The 27,147-nt window shown below is 37.2% G+C and overlaps 1 protein-coding gene across 1 annotated transcript; it reads left to right on the top strand.

The window, feature by feature from the left end:
- Positions 1-16,910: 16,910 nt before the first annotated feature.
- Positions 16,911-20,153, top strand: LOC143621667 (glyceraldehyde-3-phosphate dehydrogenase A, chloroplastic). The gene is made up of 5 exons (XM_077093023.1): positions 16,911-17,106; positions 17,394-17,510; positions 17,789-18,090; positions 18,674-18,918; positions 19,458-20,153. Exons 1-5 carry the CDS (start codon positions 17,065-17,067, stop codon positions 19,958-19,960), a joined length of 1,209 nt encoding a protein of 402 aa, XP_076949138.1. The 5' UTR covers positions 16,911-17,064; the 3' UTR covers positions 19,961-20,153.
- Positions 20,154-27,147: the final 6,994 nt, after the last annotated feature.

Below are 27,147 nucleotides of genomic sequence, written 5' to 3'. Positions count from 1 at the left end.
AAGAAGGGAACGGATAGGTGCAGGATCAGGAGCCGGTGAGAGCTCTAGGGTGGTACGTTTCACTCCACCAGCACTATCCGGTATGACAATGGTTCCCTCATCACTACAGGTTACAAGGCCAAGCGCTACGGGTGTTCCCGTGGTGGCTACCTCGTCTACTTTTGGCCTCCCACCCACTACCTTCCAACTTTCGACTCCTGAGATCGTTTCATTGCCGCCTCCGACCGTTACTCCATCGGAGGTCGTGGCACAATTTATAGAGTCGACTGTTGTGGCCACTGCAGGTCTATTGGTGACGATACCACCTGCGGTTACGTCTATTTCTACTTCTGGGGTCCCGGTGACATCGGAAATCCCTCCTCAGTACACTCAAGATATATCACATATGAGGTTCGATTTCGATGCAACCCTATCAGACTCTGAACGAATAGCAGCACTGGAACGGGTCGTGGCAGAGCAGTCAAGGATTAATCTTATCCAGACCCAGGCTATTCAGCGCCTAGTTGCAGAGAATCAGATGCAGTCGTCCCTGCTGGTACAACATGGTAAAATCATAGATGCTTTCAAGGAGTTCTTGGCATCTCAGGGGGAGACGAGCTGTAAAGGCGACGAGTTGAGGACCAAGAGACGAAATGATAGAGACGATGATCCCAATGCATCGAAAGATGCAGGTGGTGAGTTGCCAAGAACTGATCAAGCTCTTAGAACTTCCACAACTCAGAGGGAGTCGACAACTGCAGTTGGTGGTGATGATGTGGTGGTGGTGGATGTAGAGGAGATGGATGATGTTTTGATTGGTGATGATGATGTACTACCGAGTGATGTGATAGAGAAAATTGGTGAAGAGATTGTGATTGATACAGAAATAGAAGAGGGAGAGATAGTTGAGGAAAATATTGAGCATGACATTCCAGATGTTGAGAAAGCAGATATGAGTAAAGAGATGGCAAGTGATGAGTCTGAATGGGAAGAGCAGCCTAGATGGAAGGAAGGCTATGCTCAGTGGTTCGTCAAAACGAAGAAACCGGCGGTCCCTACAATGTTTAAGAAGAGTTACAACATTAAAGGCTATGTTGAAGCGAAGAAAGGGATTATATGCTGGATATATGATGAGCAGTTGAGACTCTTCGTGATTAAAATGTATGACGGTGTTCAGTACTTTAGAAGGATGTTAAGATCGTTGAATACACTGCCAGAATGTGAAGTGAAAGACTTAGCCAGATTGGGATTGATAAACAGAAGTGACGATAATATGGCTAGAGTCATTGGGAAAATTGTGTGGAAAGAGAGTATAAAAGAGAAGAAATTTGAGCTGTTGAAGCCACAAAAGGGAAAACTTGTTGAAGACAAGGATAGAGGTTTGAGAGCTGATGGAAAGCCTTGGATGATTATGAAGTATAAACCGATCCGGAGTTTGAAAGAAGTACCGATGAAGCTAATGCCCAAGGATGTGCTTAAAGACCTGAAGTGGTGGTTTGTAGATTGTGAGACAGCTGAGGCAGTGATGGAAGACGAAGATGAACAAGAGCTGCTTAGAGTGTACGATCCGATGCACTTGGTAAACTTATCACAAGCTGATTTGCAGGTGTTGAATGACAAGAAGATATTTTATATTCCTGCTTGGAAAGACGAAGCGAGGAAATATCAAGGAGTTGTCTCGGTTTGTGTTCGAGAAGGAGTACATGCTTGAAGATAGAAGATTGAAGATTACAAGACACGTGTTTGAAGCTAAAGAGATGAAGCTACTGCCAAGGGGGAGTCTGTTGGTGCATGATGTCAGTAGTTCAGTGTCGAGTGTCTGTAATCGTGTTAGTTAGATTTGAGTTTTGTATGTAAGCGAAGTTACTAACAAGTTCGCTTATATGGGCGAACTTGTTAGACAAGCGAAGTTAGGGACAACTTCGCCTGAACATGCCAGGCAAAGTTGTCGTGTCTATATAAGCTATCTTGTATACGGCTTATAGTATAGATTAAGATTGTGTATTCGAGTCACAGAGTTTTGTATTCAGTGGTCATAGTATCACGTGTTTACAGTTGGAATACAACGTGTGTTTGGTTATCATATCGTGTGTTAGCTCGTATTGTTTTCTATACTCGTAACGTCTTACGTAGGGATTCCGCACCTACGTAGAACGCGATATCTCGTGTAGATCCGGCTGGGAACCTACAGTTCTCAAACTCCAGTTGAGCATTTTCACAAATAGTGTCATAGAGGTTTGGACTGGACATAGGAGTTTCATCAAATGGTTTTGGAGCTGGTTCTGAAAACGGTTCAGAATCTTCAGTTTCAGGTGATGGAACTTTGTATGGCTCATGAGATGTTGTTGGTTGAGTCGGTAGAATTGGATTAGTATCATGAGTAGGGGAAACTTTCAACGGTGAAGAAAGTGGTGTTGGAAACACAGTCTTCGCAACCACCTTCCTGTGCATCAGCAGCATTATCAGTGTGAATTAGAGAAAGTGGAGAGTCTGGTTGAATAACAGTTGCAGCAACTGCTTCTTGACCAATTTCAGACATAGGCTCGTCAACTACAACCTGTGCATCAACAGCATTGTCAATAACCATCTCATCTCCTCCATCGGCAACATCATTATCATCATTATCATCATTACCATCATTAACATCTGCCTCATCTTCATTGTTTCCCGGAGTAGTTGGTACATCAATGGCATCAAGTGCCGGAACAAGCAGCCATGGCAGAATATTCCATTCATTATTATCAACAAACTTACTTTTGGCATCTTTCATGCGTTTGCAGATGTTTGGGTCTTGCAACCTCAAAACCTGACCTGTTCTTTGAATATCATGTATAGCACTGTTGATTAAGATTTGAAGAAACCTTGGATACATCAGAAATCGTTGAGTAACATTCTTCTCTGCATTTGAGATCAGCCCTTGAAAAATAAGTCTTGAAAAGTTGAAGGGTTGTCGATATAGTATGGCTACAGTAAGAGACCCAAGCTCTCTACTAAGCAAAGTCCAAGTCCCTCTCCGAGGAGATAGGGACTGAATTACATGATGAATCAAAAATCGGTAGACCAAAAGAAAACTCCCCTTCTGAAATTGACCATCCTTGACATCTCCTTATTATCCCATGGTCTCGTGAAAGATACGCAGTAACCGAGGAACCGAGTACAACTGCGAAGCCCCAACGTTGTCATTCAAGTCCAAAGCAGCTCGAATGGATGCCTCTGTAATTTCAATATCAATGTTGAGCACAGATGCTTCGATTCTCTGTCCGTTTAGATCACTGACATAAGTTGATGTCTGCCAGAAATCTGTAAGATGGTTCCTGTAGATAATGGGGTTCTCTGTCAGCACCACTCGTAGATTGGAGTTTCGTAGAAAGTTTATCATAACTTCTAGTTCCATATTTTCATCATCGAGCTCCAATTGAGCGCACATATTCTGCCTCTTTTCGAATTTAAGGGCCATTAGGTCTGTTCTGTAGTAATATGCATACCTGCAAAACAAGTAAACAGTTAGTCAATTTGTTCAATTGGAAACCCTAATTTCAAAATCGGTGCGACGATTATCGAACAGTGATGTCTTACCAAAGTCGAAACAGAGCTAATGGCTATTATTGAAGTGAAATTAAGGAATAATAGACCAGCGAGCAAGAGGGAGATAGCACGAGCAAGAGGGCTTTCGTTTAGGTTTAATTAGAGAAATGTGTGAAAAGTTTTCTAAGTCCCCTTTTTATACCTAACGATTTGGTGGTATAGTACCTTGGTTTGTCGTCTAGCACACGACAGTTGTCATTTAATTTCAAACTCACATGTACCTCCCTTGCTCGAGTATACAGCCAAAATAAAAGTTGGCTCCCCCTGTACACAAGGACATTGTACAATTCTTACTCGAGTATACTTCGAAATATATCATGTCAATTCCCTATGCTCGAGATGCATTCCTGTGTGAACTTGGCTTTAGACATCTATATCCCAATATGCTCGAAGTACACTGTGCTCAAAAGCCTTATCAAACTTAATTCCTAATCCCGTACTCTAACTCACAAATCTGGTACCTTACCGTGCTCGAAAATTACTTAGCAATAGATTCATCTCTCCTACGCTCGAAACTCTCACTAAGATACCTAGCACAGACCTTGCTCGAATAACTTAGATGTTTCCTATCATTCAGTTCTCACAGATAACATTGGTTAAGTTAATATCATTTTCCTAGAAGTTAAGACAAAGATCACACTTAAACTTTGCAATAATTAAGATTACAAGTTAATGAAATCATTCCGTTTGCTCAAGCTTGGGTTTGAGGTGAACAAGAGATCAAAATCTATTTCAAAAAGTTATTTCAATTCATTGGAAAGATCTCAAACATGGGATCAGATTGTCCAATAACTGTCACACCACTTCATTTTCAGCCGTATTATGACTTAAGTCAGGCTGACACTAGGTGTATGCTCTTAGCATGATTCTTATGACTTTTTGTGATATTCTTAAGGTTCAATTAGTTGCTTGAGTTAGAATGGTCACATTTTAGACTTTAGTTGTTCCTTATCTCTTCTCAAAGCTTATTTAGCTTTCTCCGAATCACCCCGAATTGACTTCAACCCCCTGATGCGTAGTTTTATTTGTCCGAGCAGTTTAGTTAATAATAAGATACATAGATACCAGACCATAAGGTTGAACGTTGAACTTACAAGCCATCCGGACTTACATACCTTATATTCAGAGTGTTTAGGACTTATTTGAATGCCCCACTCTTAAAGGTTTTTTTTTGTGCCCCTTAAGGTCATGACATATTTATTTATCATTAATGATTTTGAAGCATATTTCATTTTCTTTTTCACGCTTTTTCATTTGCTTCATTTTCTTTTGATAAACTTTCACATATATATATATATATAGCTATTTAGTAGCTGCTCATAATTTGAGGACTTTTTTTTGTTAGACAAAAACATCAACAAGCTCTTGTATGACTGGATAATTGCCTTTCTGCCTATCATTCGGAGAGATGTGCAAGGAAACATACCTTAGTTTTCAAATAAATCACCACATTAAACTTAGCATGATTATAGTATTTGTATCACATAGATCACTACACTCATGAGAAGAAGCCACACAAATTGTCAGTTTACTGAGCAAAAATCTTTTAAACCTATAATCCATGAGTTAGGAGATTAGACAATATACTATCATTTCCCATCATTAGTTGGATTCAATCTCCACTTCAAAAACAATTTTCACTTCGGATTAGGAACTTGGATAATGTTATCATCTCTCTTGTGTGATCACCAAAACAGTGTTGCTTATCATAAAACATTTTACATTTTCAAAATCATTTCTTTTAACAGGTCATTTTTAAGCTTAGATTCTGAAAATAGTGTTGTCTTTTAAACACAATTGATTAGCAGACACTTCAGAACTGTTACACAGCATACTCGAAATCCTTTCGAGCAGATTAGAATAAACAAGTAGACTTAGAATCAAAGTTTCAAAGTTTCCATGCTCAATCAACTGAGCTATGTTGTCTGTGCTCGAATTCCATGAAATTGACATTTAAGATTCAATGCCTTTTCTCGAGGAGCAATAAGCACACAGTTGAGCACAGAATCATACTCGAAGTACTTAGACTCCTGAAATTTATCATGTATGCACAAGTCAAGATATCAATAGCTGTAAAAACACAAATCAATATGTTTCAGACAATTTAGTCACACTCAGCACAGAATAAACAGTCACACACATGATGAAGGCAAGCAGAATAGTCAGTTAAGCACAGCAATCAATCATGCAAACATTCACAGTGAGAAACATAGATGATCAATTAGCACCTCACCTTAGCACACATCCTAAATTAGACTTCATCAGCATTAATCATTCCTAGGCATTTTAACAGAAAATGGAATCTGGTTTTATCTAAAGGTTTGGTGACAGATCAGCCAAATTTTCAGATGTATCTACCCTTTTCATTTCTATTAAGCCCTTTTCTTGACAATCTCTAATGAAATGATGCCTAATTTTAATATGCTTAGTCTTAGAATGCTGGACTGGATTCTAAACTATAAACATAGCAGCAGTGTTATAAATTAAAATAGGTGTGAGTAAGAAACTCAGACCATAATCCAGCAGTTGATTTTGAATCCACATAACCTATGCACAGCAGGCAGATGTAGCAATGTACTCCGCTTCAGTAGTAGAGATTGACACTGTGGTTTGTTTCTTGCATTGCCATGACACGAGTCTATTTCCAAGAAACTGACATCCTCCTGAAGTTGATTTTCGACTCATGTTGCAACCATCATAGTCACTGTCAGTATAAGCCATCAAATCAAAGGAAGGGTTCTTTGGATACCAAATTCCCAAGTCTGGTTTTCCTTTCAAGTATCTGAATATTCTTTTCACTGCTAGCATATGTGACACCTTGGGGTTAGATTGAAATCTTGCACAGACACATACAGCAAACATAATATCTGGCCTAGATGCTGTGATATACATCAATGATCCTATCTTGGCCCTATATTCATGCTGGTCTACTGGCTCCCCCTTTTCATCAGGTACCATTTTCTCATGTGTGTCCATTGGTGTTGACACTGTCTTGAAGTCTGGCACTTGAACTTGGTGAGAATCTCTTGAACATATTTTGATTGATTGATGAAAATTCCATCTGTCTTCTGTTACACTTGCAGTCCAAGGAAGAAATTCATTTCTCCCATTGAGCTCATTTTGTATTTGGACTTCATCACTTGTTCAAATTCCTTGCACATTTGTTCATTTGTTGAGCCAAAAATGATGTCATCCACATACACTTGCAGCAGTAGCAAATCTTTTCCTTTTCTGTTGTAAAAAAAAAGTCTTGTCAATGGCCCCTCTGCAGAAACCATGTTCTAACAGATGGTTAGACAGCTCATCATACCAGGCTCTTGGTGCCTGATGTAGTCCATAAAGTGCCTTGCTGACCTTGTAGACTTTGTTTGGATGAATTGGATCTTCAAATCCAGGAGGTTGAGTGACAAAAACTTCTTCATCTATCTTTCCATTCAGAAATGCAGATTTTACATCAAGCTGATAGACTTTAATGTTCATTGATGCTGCATATGCTAGAAAAATCCTGATAGCCTCTAGTCTTGCAACAGGAGCAAATACCTCTTCAAAGTCTACTCCTTCTTCTTGTAGGCACCCTAGAGCTACCAATCTAGCTTTGTTCTTAATCACTATCCCCCTTTCATCCTTCTTGTTTCTAAAGACCCATTTTGTACCAATTGCATACTTGCCTCTGGGCTTGTCCACCAAGTCCCACACATGTAAGTCTCTGAACTGAGCTAATTCCTCCTGCATAGCTTCCACACAGCTGTTGTCATTTAAAGTTTGATTGATATTATTTGGTTCAACTTGGGGTAGAAAACAGGCATACATGCAGATATTTGCTCTTTCAGATGCACTTCTGGTGACTCTTTCATGTAGGTCTCCAATTATGTTCTCTGCAGGGTGATAATCCTTGAACTTAATGATACTTGAGCATGCTTAGCAGTTACAGGCTCTAGCTCTTCTATCATTTACACATGGACTAACTTGTTCCAGAAGAACTTCCACTACTAGCACTCTGAGCCACAAAGTAAGGCCTTGGCATTTCCAAAGTTTATGTAGGTTCTTCAATAATAAGAATTTGTTGCCTTGATCCTTTCCCAGTCCCCATACCAATTGATGTAATTAGGGTATTGGCAATAGGAAAACTATATTTCTCCTAAAAAATCATGATGTTCTCTATCATCTCCAACTCAGCAACTTTTAATAGAGATATCACCTTGCATAACTTCAATGTGGGGAAGTTAGGCTTCTGCTTAATAAACTTGCTTGTTGTGTACCATTCACTAGATAATGAGGAAAGAAGCTTCTTGCTTATATCAAAATATGTTATGATAAGTTCAGTTGCTCTTGTCTCATTCACTATTGTCACAAATCTTTAGAGAATTGAGCTGAGCCTCACTTTGCTTGTATTTAAATATGTCTATTTGTTGCTTCAACATGTCCTTTTCATTTCTTTCAACTCCAAGTTTCCCTCAAACATAGCAACCACTGCATCCCCGTTGTCGAATCTTGTTGTTGGACACTATTTAGGATTTCCCAAAATAATCCTAATTTCATCATTAAACTGCTTTGATGTCCTTCTTAATTAGTACTCTGTCAGCAGTAGTGTAGGGTGTGTCTATGGGAATATTTGCATCCTTTCTGAAAGGACCCTCATAAATTTATGTCCATGCATCAAAATTATTGTAGCAAACAGCAGCCTCAAACATAACTTTCCATTGAGTGTAATGTCATATCAATCTGGGAATCATGTTAGTAGACACTTCTTGATCAGGATTCATATTTTTGGAATTTTGTAAATGAAAATACTTTTGTGATTTTTGTTTAAGAGAACAACTAAATTAACCAAAAACTTGACTAAGTTTGCACAAACATTAAAGGTAAAAAGCATATCTGAAAACAAAGTCACATCTGGACAGAGCAAACCAGATCTGAAGCAAACATGCTTGAAAAATACAGATTATGGTCAAGATCTATGAAAAAAAGCTATGAAATTAAACTAGATCTAAGAATAGAAAACTTTTAAATCTCAAAACTTAGCTAAACATGCTAAAATCAACAAGTACTGCAGCTACTTACGTTATCTTTTAATGGAGCAGTGCTCAATTGACGTCACTAAGGGTTTCTTCAACTTTCAGCTCATAACTTCAAATTCAGCCACGAATTGGTGATTTGTCGCTTGAATGTGATTATCGACTTCGAATCAGCACTAATCGAGCTCAAGTGCTCTAATACCACTGGTCAGGTCCCGTAATATAAGACTCACAAACACAACTGTTCCTTAACCGTGTGATGATTTTGTTTGTTATGCGTCCAGAATCCACAAAAACAATCAAATATCTAATTTAGGAAAGCATTAAATGAAACACACTAACAAGATTAACTCAAAGGATTTCCATTGATGAAGATGAATAGAAAAATAAATGCAAAGGAATGTTTCTAGGGTTTCGTATGGTGGTTGTTACAACGTTTGCTTGCCTTAGTGAATGAAACTCGTATCTAGCTATGACCTAAAGCTTTCTATTTATAGGCTTGACATATTGCCACGTAAACCCTAGACAGCAATTACAATATTTCACCAAGTCTTCAGCATCGAACGCGTGCTTTTCTCACAAGTTGATTCTTCATAACATTCCATGAGAAGTCTTCGAACATATGGACACTTATTTACAAGTTCATCACTTGATATATTCTTCTCGAACTAATAACATATCACGAATACATTGTAACCTTCATGAGCTGATGAGTTCTAAGCTAACCATACCTTCGAGTGGAGACTTTGTTCACGAGCCGATTGGATCCTTCACGAGTTGAAGATTTTTAATGAATATGTGACCATGTATTCATGAACCTGTGTTCACGAATACATCCACACTTAGACAAGTTCTTCACGAGTTGAACACTGGCCATGCACTCATGAACCTTTGTTGAAAAGTCAAACTGTACTTAGCCAAAATCCAACCAGTTCATGTTTTATTCGAACCTTACAAGCACTCATGACTTGTAGCATGAACTCGTGACTCCAAGTATTAATTTGTGGTATCCATGTATAAGGAGTATAACTTAGAACATTCAAGCAACTCCCTATGAATACACTAAATAGTAGTACTCGGCAGCATATCTACTCAGCATTAGTAAAGCACCCGTGGCTTTCACTCAGATAACACTTGATGTCTTCGTTTAACCATACTACTCAGGACATATGCTAAGTATGCTTTCAATCATGATCATCCACTCGGGTAATAGTGATGTAATCGGGACAACACTTAGTCATTTCTTCGGTATGTAATGTCTTCGGCAGACGAGTATCAACTCAAGGCTTTATGCTTCTCTTATCTCAGGGAAGTTAAGAATATTTCAATCATCTTTGACCCAACATTTCTAGAATAAACAACACAACTCAATTAACTGATTATATTACTCATCTTGTTTGTTTTAAATAAAATTTCATCCATATTCAGAAAGATACCATTGTTTTTCTTAGTTGGTAGAGACTAGCCCATTTCAGACCCTTGATGGGGGCACCAATTATCAACGAATGTCTTGGACACTCATGTTGGCTCCTTCCACTTCAATCACTTTAGGTAATTCCTTGGGTGTCTCAAACTCGCGTAATCCTAGGAATTGGAGAATTTCGGCTCTAACAAATAATCTTCAAAGAAATTATGGTACGATCTACCTCATAGACCCTTCGTTTCAAGACACATGTCATTCATGACCATGTGGAAAACCCCAAAATACATTTTGGATACACGTGCTTCCTAAAGTTTTAACTATTAAATATTCAAATCACCCCATAATTACTAAAACATTGCCTTTTTCACTTTACTCAATATTCAAAGTGTGTGAACTCCACCTTAACCGTGTGTTGTGTAGCAACCATCCCCGACATGTTATATACTTTGGTCATGCCTCCATGACGATAGGAGCACTAGCCCCCATGGTCCAAACAAAAGTCAATAGACTTCTAGCTCGTAGTTTAATAGATCATGAAATATTTATCGTATTGGTTCCACGTGTGGAACTGGCTATAGAAGAAACTTAACCAATACTAATCGACAAAACAGCAGCCTGACTCTTGTGAATAACACATGTGGCTATCATACACCATTAGAAGGTTACTCATTATTGAGCTTCCATGAATACAAATTATGCTTCGAACTAAATAAAAAAATTATCATATCGGTATTCTTCACTCGATAGCTTGACTTGATCGATAATTGAAACTCTGATATACAAATTTATTTTTGATATACCACTGTCTCCTTGAGCTATAGTAGATTCATTTGCAAGATCCTTAACATTAGTATCACTTATGTAATGATAATTGCACATGCTACAAGGCATGTTATGAAGTGCAATTTACTTATGAAAAGAGATCGAACTGTCAAGACTCAACATCTATTATAATGGATTCTTAAATCTCCTAAAAAGTTATTGTTGAGTGCATCAACTTTTACAAGCATCGACTGGATACTCTTATGAAAAACCTCTCGAATTATATCAATCAATCAATCAATCATACCCAGTGGAAAGTCCCACTAATAGCAAACCTCTCGAATTATAATCTTTAAAATCTCTAATCACGTGAATACTTGAACCGCATTTGATTTCAAACATTATCATAATCGTTAATGTTAAGCACTTTCAACTTCTTTGTTCTATCATTCATTCTGATGATTTAAATATTAATAAACTATGGTTATAGTTTCAAAACATCATAATCAAAATTTTGGGAATGAAATTTCTTCAACAAGGGGATGATGTGATAAATAGAACACTGTCCAAATATTAGTGGCACAAACATATAGACGGGACGTCTACTAAAGTCACTTTGATCATTCATATAGAGGGGAAGTCTATTGAATTAACTTTGATCATACATTAGACGAGAATTCTACTAAATTCACTTTGATTATACATATTGATTTTTGGGACGAAAATTCATTCAACAAAGGAACGATGTGACACCTGACTCCCGATATTTTTAGGTTAACTTCGTTAACTAAACTCTGTTATTTTTGTTAACTTCGTTAGAAAACACGCATGCATGCCGCGTGTCACGTGAGCATATATATATATGTGTGTGTGTGTGTGTGTGTGTGAGTTTGTTCGCGAACGTTGTTGGTTTAGCGAAATAATAAGTCACAATTAATAATAGTAATAATATGCATTTAAATATATGTGTGTTATATGTTTAGATGTGAATTTTATTTGTTACAATTCTACATATATGTGTATAACCTACTTATGCTATGTTTATACTTAGAAAATAGTAAACATTATAAAAGATGTACATGTCACATGGTATTATTAGAAAATTTATTATAAGTCGGTTAGATATAAGTGAAAGGAACTCATTAAAAGATAACATTCATGTGTTAGTTATTACTAACATTATGAGAAATAAGTGTAAGGATTTTGGATTGCAAAAATATTCCTTTCTTTCTCTACTATTTTCGTTAATACACACACACATGTACATTTTTGATTTGAAAATTCTCTCATCAAACACACACACACGTCTCTCATTTGGTGGAATTTAATCAAGGTTCTAGAAGGATTGAGTAATTACATTTCATGAGCAACTAAGTGATTATTATATTTTAGAGGAGTTGTTCATATTTTATAATTGAGAATATGGGGATTTAGTTTACAAATAATGACAAATCAGTGAAATCATAACTAAAAAACGAAAGACTGAAAGATTGATCATGTTAATTTTTGAGTTGCCATTGGTTCGATGTTTTGCATAAAAACTCTAGTTGGTTCAATGATATTTATGTATTACGGAGAATATGTTATAATCATGATGATGTGTATTTGTTATTTAGTGGATTAGAATCATAGGTATGTTGAAACCATGATTTGCGTAAGTTATAAATGAAATGAATCATATTCGTTTTTGTTTCTTAATGAGATTGTAAATTGATGTTAAAATAGTATCTTTGGTCGATTCTTCATTCTATGAAATAGTACTTTGAATCTAGTTTCCAGAAAACAAAATTATAATTTTTAGACTTAGGCCTGATATTTTTTATGATTTTACAAGTTAACATGTCAAGGCTGTCTCGGGATCTTGTAATCGAGTCTAGATTCTCAACCATATATCTAGAGTTTGACAAAGTCAATTTCGTTAATTCCACTTCTAAAGATACTCAATTGAATTAGGATTATAGCTCATTTGTCTTGCATAAATTGGTTAAGTATAGAATTTTAACCAAATTAAAACTTTATATTGCGTACTGAAATAGTTGCACATGCGTTGCTGTATTGTATGAATTTTCATGATTTTGTGTGTATTAAAAAAAATACAACAAAAATAGTTGGTAAACCTAAACCTTGTAGTTCATTGTGGTAAAAATTTCAGAATTTAACTCAATGGTTTGATGAGTTACAAAAATATGTTTGTAAAGGTTAAAATCTGTCTTGTGAATTCATAATCGATTTGTGTGTGATTTGATGAGATGTGTGGTTATTTGCTCACTAGTTGACTTAATTACTTATTAGAACATGATTTGACACTTAAGAGTTATTTTGACTAAAAATATTAGCCTTGATTGGAATATCGAGTGTGGTGAAAAGTTGGTTGTTATATGAATAGTGCATGAAAAATTGTTTGGTGTACATGTTATGCGTTATTGACAAGTGTGTGTGTGTATACATACATACATACATACATGCATACATACTTACATACATACATACATACATACATACATACATACAAACAAATGAAACTTAGCTGTTATAAGATAACATACTCGGTTATATATCACCAACGTGTCGTCTGGTTAACTCGGTCAAACTTTGGTCAACGGTCAGCAAAATTCAAAATCTTGGTCAATGGTTAACAAAAGTCGAACCTTTTGGTCTGAGGCCAACAAAATTTAGACCTTCTGGTCAAAAGTCAACAATGTCAAGCATTGGTCAAAGTCAATAAAACTCAAAACTTTGGTCATAGTCAATAAAAGTCAAACTTTGGTCAAACATAATAAATAATGAGATTGTTTGAATACTAGGGGTTCTAGAAACCATCATACATTTACTTACATACTTGTATACTTTAGGATATTTGTACGAGACCTTTGCTATAGCTATTGACTTTTTGTTTAGCACGCATTCAATGTGAGTTTTAAGACCCCTCTCTTTTACTTACTCCTTTGGGAAGAAAGCTTGCACAAACCTTTTTGGATCTTTTAAGGTTATTTTTATCGCATGTATACGTAGTGAACTCATCAACTGAAAGTCCCCACACACATTGGATCGTTAACTAAGGTTAACTGGCGAGGTAATATTGAGTAGTGCTACTGGACTTGACAAATCCCACCCGCGTTAGTCGCTCTAACTTGACTCAAGGTCGAATAGGTGTAACATTGGCCTAAACTTTGCCAAGTCAGGGTAAAGATTTGGTGGGAGACACAAAACAACATGTCAGCTTCAGTCGAAATGGACACTACACTATTTTATCATGAATACCAGAGTAATTAACTAATGATAAAGATTCCATTTACATTATCTGCATATCTAAATAACTTATTTTTAGATACAAACCTGTGAAGTCACCAACCGTTGTGTTAACCCTCTTAGCATGTGTTTCTCAGATCATTAAGACACATCAAAGTTAGGACTGCATCATAGTTTCATAGACTTCATCAAACAACTAAGCATGCTTTGGGTTTCATGAATTGTAGTGTCTGAGTGTCTAAATTGTAATCTAGTATTTTGGAACTACTACTTGTTTTTATGCTTCCGCAAAACCAACATACGTTGTAACAATAATTCTCGAATTAATGAGTAACAATAAATGCATGTTTTACATTAATAAATGGTTGTTTCAGTATAACGCGTGGCTAGATCCTGGTATGTCACACTCCTCGCGATAAAACTCCATTACTCGAAAGTTGAGGGTATGACATTTAGTGGTTGTGTTGTGTAGGCGACGGGGGTTTTTGGTTGTATATGAGGGCAAAACGGTGTTAAGAGACAAATGCGGCTGTTTAGGGTATAATGACAGTGACTAGTGGTGGTGAATAATGGCATTTGTTGTTATTTTGGTGGTGGTTGATTTGTGGTTCTTGTTTTCAAAGATTTAAAAAGGTGGTCGTGGCTAATTTAGACCATAGGGAGCGGATCCATGAACAATGGAATGGGACCGGGGGGAATGGGAGTTGAGAAGGAGGTGGAAGGTGTTGAGGGGGATGGTATAAAGTGATGAGGTGAAGGAAAAAGGGATTGAAAGTGGGGGAAAACGGGAACTATTCATTAGAAACCAGGAAAATGAAAGAAGAGAAAATTAAAACGGGGAAAAAGGTGGAAATTTGTATCCAAGAAGAAATGGAAACATCATCTCTCCGGAAATGGGGAAAGTGTGGAATATGAGTTGGATCAGGGGAATGGGTAAAATATGGGATTTAGGCCGTGTATGCTTTTAGATTTCGTTGTGGGTAGTGTTGAGTGGCCGACCGCCACGCCAAAGGCTTTTCTGATTGGTTGTAATCTAAGCTCTGATACCAAATTAAATCTTATAAAGTTATATAAGATTGTGGTAATACAATAGTTGCTAATTTATCACTAACAAGAATATGGTCTAGTATTCGGTAATTACCGACTAAAGCAGTCCGTTAGTAATTATGCATAGGTGATTCTTATTTGTTTAATATTGTATTCAATATATGACATTAAAAGTTGTTAAACTATCTTCAGCGTTAGTAATTATGCATAGGTGATTCTTACTTGTGTGATATTGTATCAATACATGACATTGAAATTTGATAAGCTTTCTTGTTCTTTTCTCTTACTAATTCTCAAACTAATTCCCTTAAGCAAGTAAGGGATCGATACCGTTTTTATATTGTTATTTAGGACCAATACAAAATTACACCAAAGTTTATGATTTGTACCGGTAGGAGAAACTATTAGTCTTAAAGTGGCATTCAATGTATGTAAATTATTAATGTTAAAATGGAATTTTCAGTGATTCTTAACGGTTGAATTTTCAAAAGATGCATTGCACAACATAGTAAGGAAAATATATGATATCCTTCATAGACTCAAGTGGATCGGCTTCCCAAGTTGTTCAATACACAAAATAAATTCCTTTGAATTCAACTTAATTAGTTATTTTATTTTTTTTTTTTTGGAAACGAGGGTTATGTTTAATTCATATCGTCTCATGTCTTTTTTCATCCTCGAAGTCGTGTTTCCTTGTGAAGTGTATTCTTTGTAGGGAGTTTTCTGCACAATGTTTGGTGATTGTGCTTGATAAGGGATATTGGACATAATATCTATCCTACTTGCCATGTGGGAAAGTCCTTCAATTCAGATCTGACTCGATGATGGTCATGCCATGTCTCATCCCGTCTTTCCACGCCAAAAGCAAGCTGCAATCACAGAATACACATTAGACAGTCACGAGTTTGAAGTCGCATGACACTCGGAGGCCCAAGTCAGTTGAATGTCTCAGATCATAAGGATATAAGTATATTTATATGAATAATTCATATGTAAATGTAAATATGAGTATATGTAGATATGAGGTAATGGTGATGTGTGTAACCTCTCTTTACCTATGTAGGCGTTTGGGTACATATCATATGGCTACAAATAACATGAGTTATAGTTGCCAAAATGTGGAAAGGTGGAAGGTCCTCCTTAAGTATCTATAAATGGTCACTTTAATTGATCGAGGAGAGTGAGAGTAACTTCCACTAATCATAGTGGCCTTTGACCCGTGGCCGGGTTTCCTTATGCGGGATTGAGCAAGCCAAGAAACCAAATATACTCGATCTACAATATCCAAGTACCTCTAGTTACTTACCATGATGCATTATATGAATTTATAACACCTTACAACTTTTCATTCGCAACTTACTTTTATAAATTTATTAAAAATCCTTGTATTTGATGGGGCCTTCTTAATAGAATCGTTAAATAAACTAATATAAATTAAATAAGACACGAACAACAATTAAATAAAACGATTTTTTTGTGATGAATCCACGAAGAATAGATCATTTACAATGGTGATGGCGCGACTCCATTTATAGGCCTCCTGAAATATGTTCAAACCGTCGCAATGGTTTGTTGATACAACGCAACGCTTCGTTTATTTTCTAATTAGTTAAAACATTAACACAAACTATTAACTAACTTCAATTTGCACCTAAACTTTGCTAACTAGACTTTCTAACAAAGTTTAACTATTTAATGATTTTATTTTGATTAATGTTTGTATTGCAATATGTTAACTCCAGGAGTCTTTGCAAAATATAATGCACACAATTGCAAAATGGCAGATAAGAAGCATATTGTGGCCACCATTTTGGATATGGGAAGAGAGAGAAAGTAATAGTTAAAGATTGGACACACAAAAATGATATACAACCACAACCATAAAATTGGATGATAGGCTTATCTTTGATCACCAATCTCATCCACTCTCCTCTTTAACACTATATGCTTACAATTACAAACACCCCCAAACATTACATCCCATTGCAAAGAAAGTAACACACCATGGCTTCCGCTGCCTTCGCCATGGCCAATTCTTCTCTCCAGGTTACTTTTATTAACTCATGCGTACATCGTACATATATGCATACGTACATACAGATACACGTACGTTCGTTTTAGACTAATCGAATCACGATAACCGCTTAAAGCAACTTTATCTTTTGACTTGAAGGTGATATACATAACGGTTAAGTAACGGTTTATGTTTATGTCTGAAAGGATAGTTCTCAATAAATTATTGGTTCTAAAAAGGAAGGCACACGCAAACATACATACAAACATTTTCTTTGTGGATAATTGTTGATCAATAATTAAGTTGGTACTTGTTACAGGTGAACGGTAAAGGGTTTTCTGAATTTTCCGGGCTTCGTAGCGCATCTGCATCTCTTCCTTTTGGAAGGAAAGGTTCCGATGATTTGGTGTCTTGGGTTGCCTTCCAGACCTCGTTTGTAAATACTCAACTTTCCTACTTTTATTTTACATAGTTTATATATATACAGTATAAACTATAAAGGTTATATAGAGCTGCCCGTTTATAATAAACGGGTTCTGTTCGAGTTTACCTGTTTAATTTAATGGGTCCACCCACTTACCCATTTAAGAAAGGAGTTAAACGAGAACCCTTGTGTTTGAAAAAGTATTCTACATGGATTTGAGTATTAAAATTCGTATTTATCTGTTTCTAGTTTTACTTTATAAAACAAGAATACGTTTGGCATGCCACTAGGTTGGGTCAGGCAAAGGTACCAAGGGACCGGTGGAAGCCAAGCTAAAGGTTGCCATTAATGGATTTGGGCGCATAGGAAGGAACTTCTTGCGGTGTTGGCACGGAAGAAAGGACTCCCCACTCGATGTCATCGCCATCAACGACACGGGAGGTGTCAAACAAGCCTCCCACCTTCTTAAGTACGACTCCACTCTTGGCATCTTTGACGCCGACGTGAAACCTTCCGGTGACAACGCTATTTCAGTTGATGGCAAGCTCATCAAAGTCGTTTCTGACCGTAACCCATCTAACCTTCCATGGGGGTATGGTTTATTGTTCTTGATTTTAGATACTCAACTATGTGTTACAATGCTTTTAGAACCGGATTGGTCTCATGGTCCATGTAACAAGTTTGGTTGAGTGTATTTGTATAATTCTGTTTGAGCTGGTCGGTTGCCGGTTAAACCGGTTGAAACGGAGAACTGGACCATGTGATAGGATTTTGAGAGAATTTTTATTTCAAAATCTATGATTTTCTGAAGATTTCATATTTTATTTATATAAGAACTCACCATCTTATGTAAACATTGCAAATCCAAGATAGTTTCATATTTTGTTTTAAATCAGTTAACGGGATTTCAAAAACATTAGTTTCTTCTTATAAAATATCTGATTTACTTAAAACATTATATTTTATTTTGCTTTACATTTAAAATTGTAAACGCATGTCGTAGAATAAACTAGTATCATATTTGTTTTAACTTAGTAACATACATAGTTTAATTTTTAAAATATTTTTACTATCATCTGATTTTAGAAAAAATTGATTAGTTTGTTTATGAAAACATTGATTAGTTTTTTATGGAATTGAAATATTCATACGAGTTATGACATGAATGTGTACAGGGAACTCGGCATTGATTTGGTAATTGAAGGTACCGGAGTGTTTGTGGACCGAGATGGGGCTGGGAAGCACATTCAGGCTGGAGCCAAGAAGGTTCTCATCACTGCTCCAGGGAAAGGTGACATCCCGACTTATGTTGTCGGTGTCAACGCAGAACTCTACAACCATTCCGAGGACATCATCAGTAACGCCTCCTGCACCACTAACTGCCTCGCTCCTTTCGTCAAAGTCATCGACCAAAAATTCGGTATATAATATTTACGTTACAACTTCACTTGTTTATATATGCAAAGGGTCAGGGGCATGTCTTCACTGTCCGGTTTTGATGGTTGTTAGGTTATACCTTGAGCCTAACCATTAGTAACGATTTTATATCATTTTCAACCAAAACCAAACCGCTGGAAATCAAAATCAGATAAACCAAACCATTATTAACGATTTTCTCAGACCGAATTTTGAGTGTAAACCGTAGACCAAACCATCCGCTTCAATTCAAAAATTCATAATCCAATCAATGAAAAAGGTTTAAAGCGGACCAAGAAACAAAAATGGTTACTTGTTTGGGCAGTCTTATAGTTGCATACCAAACCATAAACACCCTTATAGGGTGTTCTTTAATTAATGTGATACACAAAATGTTTATGTGACTGTCACTCTTTCTCTTTTAAAACTCTTAATTGTCTGACATCCATAAGTGTGTAGGTTTTTTAGTAGCCCTCAAAAAATATAACTTGTTATGATTTAATGAAGTTAGTTTAACCTAATAATGCTTGTTATACATTATAGGAATCATCAAGGGAACAATGACCACCACTCACTCCTACACCGGAGACCAAAGGCTACTTGACGCGAGCCACCGTGACCTCAGACGTGCACGTGCTGCAGCCCTAAACATTGTCCCAACCTCCACCGGTGCAGCCAAGGCAGTGGCACTAGTCTTGCCATCTCTCAAAGGCAAGCTGAACGGGATCGCTCTTCGCGTCCCCACACCCAACGTCTCGGTCGTTGACCTCGTGGTTCAAGTCTCCAAAAAGACCTTTGCTGAGGAAGTCAATGCAGCATTCAGAGAAGCCGCAGACAACGAGCTGAGCGGGATTCTATCAGTGTGTGATGAGCCACTTGTGTCGGTTGACTTTAGATGCAGTGACGTGTCGTCAACGGTTGACTCTTCGTTGACCATGGTCATGGGAGATGACATGGTGAAGGTGATTGCGTGGTACGATAACGAATGGGGGTACTCACAGAGGGTGGTTGATTTGGCTGACATTGTTGCTAATAACTGGAAGTGATCAAGTGAGCTTCAGTCATCAGTCATTTAACTGCCACTACCATTTCTTCCAAGTTATTGATTATTTTTGTATGCAAATATTTATATATATTTTAAATTTATATATGTAATGTAATTAGAGTTTGAAGTATTTGGAACAATAATTCTGAAGCAAAATAAAGAGCTTTTCTTCCTTGTTCTTCAAAATATTAAAACTACTATTGTACTCTCCACACATATATGCTCTCTCCATCCCGATCAAAATGTCTTAGTTTGAAAAAACACAAAGTTTAAGGTGGATTGAATGATTACATTTTTTGCTAACCAAATAACAATAATGCCCTTAGAAAATGGGGCCACCATATTGTTTATTAATACTAGTTGTGTATGCTTGAGGGTAAACTTGGAAATTAGCTAATAAATTTTAAAAGTGAACATTTGTAATGAGACAAATAAAAAGGGAAATATGAACACTTTTAATGAGACGAAGGGAGTAAATGATTACTTCAATAACTCAAGTTTGTAAAAATATTTGAACCGGTTCAAGTTAAAGATAGCTCACTTGTATAACAATCAGGTTGATATGGATCGAGTAAGGGTGGCAAAACAAACTCAAATGGGCTGTTTTGGGTCAATTTGGATAACCTTTAAAATTGAGATGGGTCAGGATGGATTAAAAGAATTTTGTAAAAAAGTCAAGATGGGTTGAGAAAATGCTAGTGACGTTTGGTTATAAGTTAAAATGGGTTTGTTTATGGGTTAAAATTGACTAAAACAAACGTTATCCAATTTTATTTCAAACAAAACCCACGGAACTAAATAGAAACCAAGAAATTGAAATAATTGAAACCGAAACCGATCGAAATGAATAAAAGCAAAACCGAAGCAAAAAAAAACTGAAAAACCAAACCTGAACTGAGACAAAACCGAGTTTTTTTTTTTAATGAACGAGGAAGACGGAGGAAACATTTTCGTTATTTTACTTTTTTTGTTTTCGATTTATATTTTGAGTTATTATTTTTTTATTAATTTTTTTGAATATTTTTTAGGGGTTTTTGAAACCTTTTGTATTACTTAGTTCAAGATGGGTTACCTTTACCCATCTTGACCCATACCCATCCTAAACCGAATAAAATCGAGAAATCGAAACCGAATAAAAACCGAAAGCATTGAAACCGTATAGATGCCGAAATGAAAAAAAAAAGCCAAAATGAACCGAAAAAAACCAAACCTGAACCGAGCCGAAACCAAGTTTTTTTTTTTAATGAACGAGGACGACGGGGGAGACATTTTAGTTATTTTAGTTTTTATGTTTTTTATTTATATTTTGAGTTATTAATTTTTTATTAAATTTTTTGAATAATTTTTTGAGCGGTTTTTGAAACCCTTTGCATTTTAACCTTTAGTTGGGTCAAGATGGATTAACTTTGCCCATCTTGACCCATACCCATCTTAACTCACTATTTTAAAAATCCATCTTAACCCAAAACCATCCTAACCCGTCATCCAAATCTAACCCAACCCATTCATATTGCCACCTCTAGGCTCGACTGCCAATAGTTGGTTAATATGTGTTCTTTTGTGTGTTGTTTTTCCCTTTGCCGAACCTATAAGTTTTCTGTCTTAAAAATATTTCAATTGTACGTAGAACAAATGAGAGTTTTAATTTTCTTTCAAATTCACCAAGAAGAGGATACAAAAAAGGAATTTAAATGTCCATAAGTGCTAGTAAGTTTGACGTTATTTCTAAGTTTATCTTAATGATTTCCTCTACTTAGTTTTCCTCATTCAAAACTATTACTTAAAGAGAGTTTTGGGGCAGCCACTTACGTATGAATATAGTGTGATATAACCTTCATATTGAAACAATGTCCATACAAGGGAACATATTGTTTCTTTAACCGCTACTATAGTTTATTCAACAAGTGATATATGTTGGGTTTGTGAAGGCTTTGGGCTTGGGCTTAAATTGGTGACAAAAGCTTGGTCTGTTATTGTTTCTTGTTACTTAAGTCTTTAATCCTAGTTTTATATCTATATATACCCTCGCTATGTAATTGTAATCGGTGCACTTAATCAATGAAATAACCTAGTTGCAACCCGTGGATGTAGGTCCCTCGCTGGGACCAAACCACGTAAAATTCTTGTGTCATGTTTATTGTTTATATTTTCTATTTACTGCGTGTATAATCGTGTGCGCTTATTCGTGTGTTGTTCCGCTGCGCCGCTTTGTTCCTAACAAGTGGTATCAGAGCTTTGGCTCGTTACACACGGTTTTGCACTAAGACGATTCGCAGAGGTTTGTTTATCCCGTTCGCTCGTCGGAAAATTGAAAGATTGTGATTTAGGATTGGTTTTGTCGGTTGTGTTTGCCGACTGGATTACCAGGAAAAACCTTCGATGATTGCGGCTAGAGTTTTGACGATAGTACAAGAAATAATAAGAAAACGAGATCACTCTTTCTTGGGATTGCGTCGGTCAAGGATAAATATAGAAGCTATATATTCCTTTTTGTTGTTGTTGTGTTGGCGTACAAGGAAATAAAATAATAAAAAATAATTATAGTTTTTTTTTATGAACTTGTTTGTTCCGTCACACATGAAGAAAAAGAAAGAAGGTATTTTTTTTATGTCTTGTTTGATAAAGATCGGTAGCAATTATTATTAAGATCCTACGAGGTTGTTTTTTGTTTCAATCGGAAGTCAAGCCTGTTACTCAATATTTTAGTCGTCGGTTTGAGCAAGTTAGTCGATTAGGGTTTGGTTAAAACCCTTGTATTCGACAGGTGTTGTTCGGGTTGTTTAGAATTTTTGTTTTGTGACTGTGATTGTTAGCGTTTGGCTATGGTTTAAGACCGGGGTAGGGTTTTGTTATCTGAGTTCGGGTTTGACTATTAGTTATCAACCATGAAATTAGGAACCGGGTTATGTGAAAATTCATCATTTGGGTTATATTTGTCTACAAGAGATAGTATGAGGTATTTTTTTACAGTTACTTGATTTGTCGGTTATTGTAGGAGCAAATAGGTTTATTTGACAGTGTTCGGTGGAACAACCGTCAAGTTCAGGCCCGTGCCATCGTTGTGTCTTTTCACTGTTTCCGATTTGTTTTTGTTTGTTATTGTTATAACTGAAGACGAGATGGATATGATCGAAATGTTTGACGATTTTGATTTCGGTTGATTTGTTTGTCATGGGAACTTGAATGTGGTACTGCTGATGGATAAACCTGGATAAAATTGAACTAGTGGGTGCGCTGGTGACGACATAAGTGAAAAAAAAATGTTAGTGACAAGTAATGTGTTCTATTGCTCGTTTGGATGATCTTTCGGTTAGGGTTGGAGTTAACTGATCATGGTGTATACGGTCATAGAACCCTTGGTACCGCTTGCTTTCCGTTGAAAGCTCGACTGTTGTTATAACCGTTTGCCTATTAGCTGGTCTGGAACTGTGAAGCTACTCTTGTTCGGTGGTGATCAATGGTTTGACATTTGAGGAGGATCTTTTTGTATTGGTACTGGGTGAAGGTTTTCACTAGGGAAGTACGAGTGAGATTCAACTCATGAGTGTTATTTTGGCATTGGTTGGGATAACAGAGACAGTGGGAGCTGGGCATAGTTTGACTTAGTGGTGCTGCATGATGGTGTGGGACATTCTTTAGAGTCGATGTCCATAAATGGTAAATTTTGCTTCTGAGAATGTGTCGTTGGTGATGCATTGGAACTCAGTGGAAGGCAGTGAAGACTCTTGGGTTCGAGATTCTATTTTGCTTCATTTTCTTGTTACTTACTTCAATGAAGCATCGATGAATCTATTATTGGAGTTGTAAAAGTCTTAGCTCGCTACATTGGGTAGAGCTAAGTGGGTTCATATTGCAAGCATGAATCCTGGAGCCACAAGGATGTCAGCTTAAGCGTATTCGTAGGTTTAAACTTTAACGGGGATTTAGTAACAGTGGGAGCACGAAGGGTGTTCAGGCACAGTTACACAGTGACGTTATGTTTTGAGACCGGATCCAAATGGAAATTCTGTCCTGGGTGCTTGCTGTATTATGGGGAGTGTCCTTTCTTTTAGAAGTCTATGGAGCCGGTTGTGTGAGTAAGTAGGTGCCGATTGAGATTAAAGATGAGTCATTAGCGGGTTTTGCCATGACTGGGTCTGTGATGACCGTATTGGAGCTGGGGCGCTTCAATGGGCCTTTCGGGTAACTGATGCAAAGGCCGGCCGCTGCAACTATGTTGGGTCGTATTTTGTGGTTTATGCTTGTTTTTGGGCTTAGTTTTGGCTAATTTGAGCTTCGTTTGTAAACCAAGATCTGTTGATCTCGGTGGGCTTTTAGTTTCCGTTGGGCCTTGTTGGTAGGATATACATAGAACATATGTTAACGGTTTAGGGTTGTTCATTCATTATCGTTTGACCGTGTAAGTTGTTAAGGGATTAAGCACCCGACGTATAATATACGTGTGTTTTTGAAGCTTCTTCATTGTTTTACTAGTATTATTGGTTGTTTCTATAGAATCATGTTAGTGATTAGTTTCTGCCTAATCACTGAGTTTCTTGATATCACATTGAAAGATCCGTCACAGGACTTACAATTGGTATCAGAGCCTATAGACCTATTCTAGGCTCGGTTATTGGTGATATCAAGGATTCTGTCACTGATCTAAGAAGGTGTATTGTGTTGAAGGTTTCTGGATCTCGAAGAAGACTGTTCTTCGTGTTCTTCGGGTGGTGAAAGCTTAGTTTGGAATAGATTTTGGTATATCTCATATTTAATTTGAATCCCACTATTCTCGGGATTTAGTTAAATATTCAAGATTTGCCATATCTTAAGCTATTCTAAGTTCCGGGTTGATTTCGTAGTTTTCAGGAAGATTTCAAGGTTCTCGGTCAGCATTCAAGGTTTTCAGGAAGATTTACAAGTTCTCGGGGTGATTTCATCGTTCTCGGGAAAGTTTGTGTGTCCTCGGATATTGTTGACAGTTCTCGGTCAACATCCTGTGTTCTCGGACAAAATACGCTGTTTTCGGTCTCTCCATCAAGTTTTCGGTTAAGGATATTATGAATCAATCAGGTGTCAGTGTGTCCTCAAATGCAACGCTCCATCAAGAACTTGACTTCATCATGGGGACTACCACTCGTGTGCCTCGTCTACTGACATCTGAAGGGTTTGCTGAGTGGAAGTTCATATTTGAGAAGTATGTGAAAGCAAAGGATGCAAAGATGTGGAGGAGCATAGTTAGAGGTCCTCAGGCTATTACCTATCAAAAAGAGGGCTCTAAAGAGGTTGAGACAAAGCCAATTGAGTTGTATACTAATGCTGATTTTGAAATTGTTGAGGAAGATGAGAAGGCTTTAGCTACCTTAACCATGGCACTTTCACCCGAAATTGCATTGGGATTTAGAGAGTTGAACTCCGCCAAAGGACTCTGGGAGGCTCTCATTGAAGTGTTTGAGGGTAATGAGGACATGAGGAGAAGTAGGCAAGATCTGCTAAGTCAACAATTCAACATGTTCAATCATGTGTTAGGAGAATCTTTGGAGAAACAGCGTCATCGGTTCATCTCGTTGATCACGGATATTAGGTCTGCAAATATCAATCTCACATCTGCCGAGATCAACAACAAGCTGGTTAACTCACTGCCTCAGAGCTGGGACTTGAATGTGGCTGTCATCAAGAAGACCAAGCATCTGTCCAGATTGACTCTGTCGGAGGTTATGGCAATCATCAAGGCTTGTGACATGGATGACAAGCAACGTGCCATCAATCATGCTAGTACTTATAACACTGCAGGTTATGACACTCCGGCTAATAATGCAATGGTCTCTCAAGAAAACTTCTCATTATTCAAGAGTCAGCCACCTCAACCACATTAGCCTCAACAGACCTTCTCCATGTTTAGATCTTCACAAAGTCAATCTATTCCTAGATCTACACCTGGGACTCCTATGTTTTTTCCGCAACAACCTACTGCACCGAAATCACAAGCCTTTATGGCCACCTCTAGCCAGTCTCACACTCAAATTCCCATTATCTCAAAGGAAACTCAGGAGAACATAGCCCTAATGGCAGGTTTTATGAACTGCTATAATGCCTTTGTTGCTGGAGACTTGGTGCAACCCGTGGTAGCTGCTGAGCTAGATCAGATACATCCTGATGATGTGGAGGAAATGGATATCTCATGGCAAATAGCCATGGTTGTTTTCAGGGCCAAGAAATTCACCAAAAGGACAGGCAGGAACAATTGGAATGTGCCTGCTAATTAGAAAGTGGGTTTCAATAAGAATTCTCTAAGGTGTTACAACTGTCATGAGCCGGGTGATTTTACTCGTGAGTGCACAAACCCGGCTAAAGAAGGAAATAGAGAAAGAGTAATGGTCCCGATGAGTGGTGGAAGGGAAGAGAATGTGACTAGTTCGAGTATGGGTGAGCGGGGTTTGGTGGTTCAGAACTTCTCCTGGGGGGATCAGATGGTAGCACTGAGTTTGAATAATGAAGTTGCAAATTCATTGAGATGGATGCTGATGAAGAGGAGAATGAAGTTGAGGAGCAAGCGATGGATCTTCAGTATGCTTTCATGGCTTTCACCTCCACCAAACAAACTAAGGTAAGTACTGTACTTTGTTCTCAATTATGCATTGATAAAGTAGGATTGTATAAATTGCATAACAGTAACTTGATGAGGGAAATGGAGGGTGTAAAATATGAAAACTCAACTCTTAAGAAACTTGAACAGGTTCTAAAAGATAAGTTAGAGGCACAAAAACAAGATTTTTCAAAACTACAATCTGATTTTAGCATAAAGTGTTGTCACCATATTGATGCCAAAAAGAAAATAGCTGAACTAACTACCGAGTTAGAAGCATCGAAATTGGAGATTGCAAAACCTACAAATAAGTTCGAAAATGCTGAATTTAATTTTAAAAAATTTGATGTCTCTAGTGTTGTTGTTGAATCAATGATAGAAAATCAATTGAAATTGAAAGGAAATAAGGGTGTGGGTATTGGATATAACATGGTTCCCCCTCCATACAATAATAATTATACTAGTCTTCCTATTACCAAGGATGAGGTAGAAAAGGAAAAACACATGCAGTATGGTAAGTTAACTGCAACTGGCAAGGGTATGGTTGATATAGACTCGGCATCTGAATCAACCTCAGGGGTGAACGAATCTAACATGTCTAGCTCATGTGTAGATGAAGTAAC

This window comes from Bidens hawaiensis, unplaced genomic scaffold, assembly GCF_021521415.1.
Source record: "Bidens hawaiensis isolate Kalapana, Puna unplaced genomic scaffold, B.hawaiensis_p1.1 tig00002924_1, whole genome shotgun sequence".
Lineage (NCBI taxonomy): Eukaryota > Viridiplantae > Streptophyta > Magnoliopsida > Asterales > Asteraceae > Bidens > Bidens hawaiensis.
The sequence above is the reverse complement of the archived record's forward strand: the minus strand, read 5'-3'. Positions and strand labels throughout refer to the sequence as shown.